At 36.5% G+C, this 6,590-nt stretch overlaps 1 protein-coding gene across 1 annotated transcript; it reads left to right on the forward strand.

Moving 5' to 3' along the window:
- LOC104743961 (NAC domain-containing protein 41-like) lies at positions 208-1,129 on the forward strand. Its single transcript, XM_010464988.1, has 3 exons — positions 208-217; positions 505-635; positions 719-1,129. Exons 1-3 carry the CDS (start codon positions 208-210, stop codon positions 1,127-1,129), a joined length of 552 nt encoding a protein of 183 aa, XP_010463290.1.

Here is a 6,590-nt window from a genome sequence, read left to right on the forward strand (position 1 = left end):
TATATATATAGCTTTGAAAATCCAAAAAATAATTGGTGGTGAAAAGAAAAAAAAAAGTATAGAATTTATGTAAGAGTGATTAAGGAGGAACTATCCGATGGTTCTGGCGGCTGGAGAGCTGCTGGCCCCAGGATGAAGCTCCTCTTGCCTAAGGTGGTGCTGGCTTCAAGAAAATTCAATAACCTGCTATGTGAAAAAAACTAAAAAATGGTACAGAGTTTTAGGAAAGAGTGACATATATGTTACAGTTTTATAATATATATATATATATATATATTATGGTAATATTATGACTTGCTTTAATTTTAATTTTTTTGTTAATGTACTATTTGATTATTAATTTTGCTAGTGTACTATTTTGTTAATTCTAGTGATTTTGTATATAAAACCGCAAAATACGGTACAAGTAGCGAAGAGCTTCTCTTCTTCATGTTATTGGTAATAAGTCTCCAAAGAGCTTCTCTTTATTTTGATAAAGGTTGCTTTCGTTTTATTGGTAATAAGTCTCCAAAGAGCTTCTCTTCGGCTACAAGAAAGTACTAGAGTACTACGTTGGTGAAAGACCAAACGGCGTGAAAACGTATTGGTTAATGCAAGAATACTCGTCTGAGTCTTCTTCTGTTGATAACGAGAAGGTATGTGTTTGTTTCTTGGGTTACAAGCTATTAAGATTGTGATGTTTGGATTTATTTTTCAGTTTTGGTTGGTGCATGTGTAGGTCGATCATGCTTTGTGCAAGATTTACCTGACTCTAAAGGGAGCAAAGAAGAAGAAAGCTGGGGATCAGGAAGAAGAGAATGAGAAGCTTAAGAAAGAAGAAGAGGCGGGTGATAATCAGGATTTGCATCAACCGGACCAATCGCAGTCTCATGATATGGTGTATCAGCATCCACAGTACTGTTTACTTCCAGCACAGAATCAGAAGCCGCAGACGCAGACGCAGCCTATTCCTTACAACTCTTCTGAGTTGATCAGCTTTGAGCAGGAACGAGTGATCCCAGAGGATTTTGAAGATTTCTTCGCTGATTTCATTAAGCCACATTCACTGGCTGGAGATGAGGATTCCAGCAGTTATGGTTTATTTGAAGGCTTCGACACAGTAGGAATGATAAAAGATTGCACTTACTAATCTCAGCCTGCTCATACTTTTGCATTTTGCTCATACTTTTGCATAAGATTTCCATGTTGTTTTTTAGTTGTTAACAACTCTGTTTCCTTTATGGGCAATGTTCTCCAAAACCAGAGACATAATTCTTGTTGTCTTTGTCGCTTTTAATGTCTTGGTATAACTCACTTAATACACAATTTTTTCAACATTTTCTTATATCAAACCTTACACATATAAAGATAAAGATATAAAACAGTACTGATGTCTTCTTCTTACTTTGGCTTTTCCTCTGAAAGCCTAAATGTTTGAATCAAGATTCCGATTAGGGCATATTGTATATGTATCGCTTTTGCTACAGACAGATTTAAGAGATCAGTGTTGACCAGGTTCTTTTCTAAGTCTCATGTTGCAGAAGTTTCATTTAGCTAATCTGCGTCCTCAATAAATGAATCATTGCGGAAACAAAACACCGGTAGAGTAGAACATGCGAATAAACTATCAATTAGCGTAAGGCACACGAAATCTAACACTGATAGAGTAAAACAAGCTAATGTCAAACTTTTTTAGGCTTGAATAAGAATATTGTTGTCACCAGTAAGTACTTGGTTGCAAAAACAAACAGCAGCTGCATGCAAAGTGATGAAATCGAACTCTATCATCCCTTATTACAATAATTTTCCGACTGAAAGCTTTTGATACACATTTTGGTAAACGAATGTAAATCTCTGCAAATTAACTCTCAGAATCTTTATGATCCGGAGAATTGTTCCTGCAGGAATTCTCACCAATCGATATGAAATAGGCACTTTTCACTGTTTAATGTATCTGCAGATCGTAACCCGCAAGAATGGCAAGGTGGATTACTTCCCTGAGTTGTGAGTAAATAAGTGCAGACTCCTGATGATTTTTGTCATCAACGACAAAATTTGTGAACTTGATCACCAATCTCTAAATCCAGCTCCAGCCTTGAACTGTCAACCTAGCTAGGGTGAAGGGTTTACACAGAAGAATGAGACATCTCAGCGCAAACCTTTAGCTCTCCACAAATGTCCTAGCATCGGTCAATTTGTTTTTTTTTTTTTCTCTTATTTTTGAATAACCAAGATCAAAGTTTTAAATATATTTTGATGAACAAAGATAATATCAAATAAGTATCGAAACATATCTAAATCTTATCTATTTCTAATCCAAATACATATTGTATATCTTTTCAAAATTTTGATAAAATTCATATATATATGCATGGCCACCGACTTATTACAATCCATATAGATAAAAGATACATACATGTATCATATATATATAGGAAATATACTTAAAATGAATTATTATGTGTAGTGCTTCCATCATATATATAGGAAACAAATAAAACCCTAGGATAACTTAATTACAATTACATCTTTAAACTATATTACTCTTACACGCCCCATCAAAAGGGAGATAGTTGACGAGCTCTAATCTTGCTATTGAGTGTTTGAAAGCGTGGTCACGGTAGATGTTTAGTGAGAGTGTCGGCCAACTGATCCTGAGTATGTATGTGAACAACACGAAGAGAACCATCTTGGATATAACCGCGACCACGGCCAACGGTCGCTCTAAATTTTTTATTTTCCCTTGCTTGATTGTTGTTGATTCTTCTGATAAAGGTACTATGGTTTTATGCCTTTTTTCTTTTACTATGGATTTAGGTTTCTTCGAGTTGAGTCGACATATTCTTTTTCTTTTCTATTTTAGGTTGATTTAAGCAAAAGTGAAGAAAATCTAGCATGTATCTCACTCAAACTTGATTCTTCTAACATGTCGTTCTTTTTTGTTGTTGTTGTGACTTAACGTGAGTGTATTCGATAATTATCTGTATGCACATTTTCTTGGAGTTGTTGTAACATGGATAAAGCTGGGGTCTGGTTAGCAAGGTATTAACATGAATGTAGTTATACATCTTCTTCATGCATTTTGATGTGTCTGCATTTTATAGGATTTTAACCATAGTTTTTGTATTTGTTTTGAGTCTTTTGTTAAGTCCCAGTGTGCTTTTAGAGTCTTTTTAGTCTTGTGTGAGTCTTTACAGGTTCTAGGTGACTTTGGAAGAAATATGAGAGCTTTGGGAATGAAAACATGCATCTGGAGCTAAATTGGTTGAAGACTGATCGGGTTAGCAAGCAGATGGAGTGAGAGCAGAAAAAGCATCCTGGATCGACCGATCTACATTTGGGATCGACCGATCCCGTACCCGAAGCAACCTTTCCTTTTTTTTGTTTTGAACCGACTTTTAGGATTTTATTTTACTATTTAAGTTAGAGGCTCGGCCTCGAGAGACATAAGTTTTATTTTTCTGAGACTATTTTGTATTGAGAGCTAAGGGAGAAGATCTCTAATCCTTCTTGACACTTTGGAGAAGATTTCTAAACCCTATTTTCTATTAATTTGCAATTCAATTATGTTTTCTCCACCATTGATCTGCTGTTTCTGTTTCTCCATGTCTGAGTAGTTTCTCAATTGGGTTTAGGGTTTGAGAAGGGTTTCTATGATTAATTGATGCTAGGTTTGTTAGATTTGGGATTGATCTTATTGTTCTTCATCTATTTTTGTTCTTAATGCTTAAGCTAGATTGATCACCTATATTAAGATCTTAGGTTTAATTCATCAGGGCACCAAAAGTGTTGTTGAGTTGCTGGAAAAGAACATAGGTGAGCAAGGTGGACCTTAGCCAACAGAAGTTGAAGTTGAGGCATCTTGTGAACTAATTAATCTGAACCTATTAATGCTTGCTTGATTTGATGGATTCAAACGGAAGTTTAGGATTTAGTAAATTCATTGCTTAGATAGTTATCGCTGCAAAAGTAGGATAGCTTTACAAACGTGATTTGAGTTCAAGAATTGTGTTTAATGCATCCCTATCTAATCATCTAAATTCGTGATCATAATCCCTAATGATTCCCTGCAACCAATGTTTTCTCTTTTGATTTAAAACACTCCTTTATTTACTGCTTTGTTAGTGACTTTCAAACACAAACTTCCTCTTTTGCCTAAGCTATATTTGATCTTTACAATTTCAAAGTGCATTGCTTGGTCTCTGTGGATTCGACCCTGAAGTGTTACAACGACACCACTGGATCGTGGTTGAGTGCACATTAGGTTTTAATTGACCTTTTGATCACATTTCATTTCATGATTGGGATTTCTTAGTTTTTCTTTTTTTTTCTCTCTCTATTACTTACATAAATAGTCATGAGTATGAGAAAGGAGAAACTGAGTTTGTGTTTGATTTAGCAAGATGTTTGGGCAATGTATAAGATATGTTTTGTCCTTGCCTTGATTGCCGCAATGTGGTTCATCAATCAAATGAGATAGCGTAGGAGAAATCTTTCACAACATGCTATTGTTTACTCTATGTATGACTAAGTATCGTTGCTAACTTAATTGTTTGTGTGATGTAGGGGAATTTTAATTGGGATTCTAGGATTACTGACCTTGTTAAAGAAGGTTTCTTGAAGATAGCCAAGAAACGGATGAAAGGCATTGTCAATCAAGCAAAGAGGAGTGGTGTACAACCACCATGGATTCGTGATAAATTATGGGCTGAGATATGGACACATTGGGACACCCCTAATGCTATTGAGAAAAGTGAGAATGCTTCACAGTGCAGAAACTCTACTCGTGGAGGTATTGGAGTGCACAAACACTTAGCCGGTCAGAAGTCATTTGTGCAAGTTCATCAAGAAATGGCAAGTCTTCGGTTTCCATCCAATCACTTACCTTCTGATTTTCTAATACTGCTTATGTGAATTTAATCGGTTTTACTAACATTGTAAGAGGAAGAGTTGGGACGTCCTTTATCACTTAACGAAGTGTTTATGAAAACACATACTCGGGCTGATGGATCTTTTGTGGATCAAAAAGCAAAACAGGTTGTTGATATTTATGAGAAGGCCATCTAAGAGAAATTGTCTAAAATGAATGAGGATGGTCTACATACTTCAGATAATTCCTCGGAACATTCAAGTCATCGAACTCTCAGCCTTGGTCAAAAGAAGCGCTATGCGGTATATGGGCGGTGACCCAACGCCTAGCGCCTAGAACGTCTAATCGGGGCCTAGACGGTTTTAGGCGGTTTAGACGTTTACAACATAAAATATTATATATATAGAATTATGTACAAATATATGTTAGAAAAATAAAAAAAAATTATAAATTATAAGAAAATACATTTATTTAAGTTATATTAACAATATATAAACATTTATAATTACATATATATATATATAACTTATTAATTTAAATATATGTAGTTAAAAATCAAAAAAAAATATTAAATTAAATTAATATAATTTTAAGCGGTTCAGGCGGTCATCTAGGCGTCTGCAGAGCGCCTAGCCCCTAGACTGCGCATAGGCGGCCGCCTAGACCGCTTTCCTGAACACTGATATTTTATGCTTAATTTTTTTGATTGTCTTCGTCTGCTAAGCATGGATACGTTAATGCTTAATGTTTTTTGATCAATTGTTTTTGCATTTCGTTTTTTTTTGTTTTCATTTAGTCTATGATCTTGTTTACTCAATGTTCATATTTTGTTTTAGTGTACTCAAATATATAACAAAGTCAACCATTTTGGCCTTGGATCTATTCTCTAGACACTTAACAAAAGAAAAAGGAAAGAGATTTATGCGAGCCCTACATCAACTGTTTTGGATCTTCAAGATCAAATTCGGCGCAAGATAGCTGAACACGAGGCTGAAAATGCACGACGTGATGAGAGCTTCAAGAAGCTCCTTGCCTTCATGAAAAAAAAAATCCTGAGTTGGCCGAGTTTATGGCTTCTGCTCCTACTGATCATGAACCAACCACACCTGCCATGGACACAGCCACAGGATTAGGCATCACCTCAGCTAGGGGAGTAGTGATATGTCTATATTTTGTCTCTACTTAGCATATATTTATCATGCATTTAGTTAGGATAACTCAATGTTTTGCATCATTTTCTAGTCTTTTCTATACACTTTGCATGTCTAGGTAACTCTTGCATCATCCTTGCATACATTGTGCATTTCGGAGTAATTCAGGTATCTAGGAGACGTTGGTAGCGCATCCGTTCGAGCCAACCTTCCAGACGCCGCTCGAGCCACACCTTCCAGATGCATCACTCGAGCCATTCTCAAGTCACCAGTCGGGAACGGATCACTCGAGACATTCTCAAGACAACACTCCCAGAACCGTCTCTCGAGCCAATCTCACAACACTCCCGGAACCGTCTCTCGAGCCAGTCCCATCCGCTCGACCGAGCCATCCGTTCGAGCTGTTCCACTCGAGTGGGAAATAGCTTTCGACGTCTTCATTAAAGTTGTAGGGAATTGAGTTATCGTTTCAACGCCGTTTATTTCAAGCCAATCGGAGGTGTGGTTCAAGAGTTATCATCATTTTAGTGGATGCGTATACACCACGCTCGAGCCATTCTCACTCACCACGCTCGAGCCACTCTCACTCA

This window comes from Camelina sativa, chromosome 14 (genome assembly GCF_000633955.1).
Source record: "Camelina sativa cultivar DH55 chromosome 14, Cs, whole genome shotgun sequence".
In the NCBI taxonomy this organism is placed as follows: domain Eukaryota; kingdom Viridiplantae; phylum Streptophyta; class Magnoliopsida; order Brassicales; family Brassicaceae; genus Camelina; species Camelina sativa.

Excerpts from the sequence above, each read along its gene's own strand:
- LOC104743961 (XM_010464988.1), top strand. Across the intron at positions 636-718 it reads CTTCTGTTGATAACGAGAAG|GTCGATCATGCTTTGTGCAA; the intron begins GTATGTGTTTGT and ends GTGCATGTGTAG.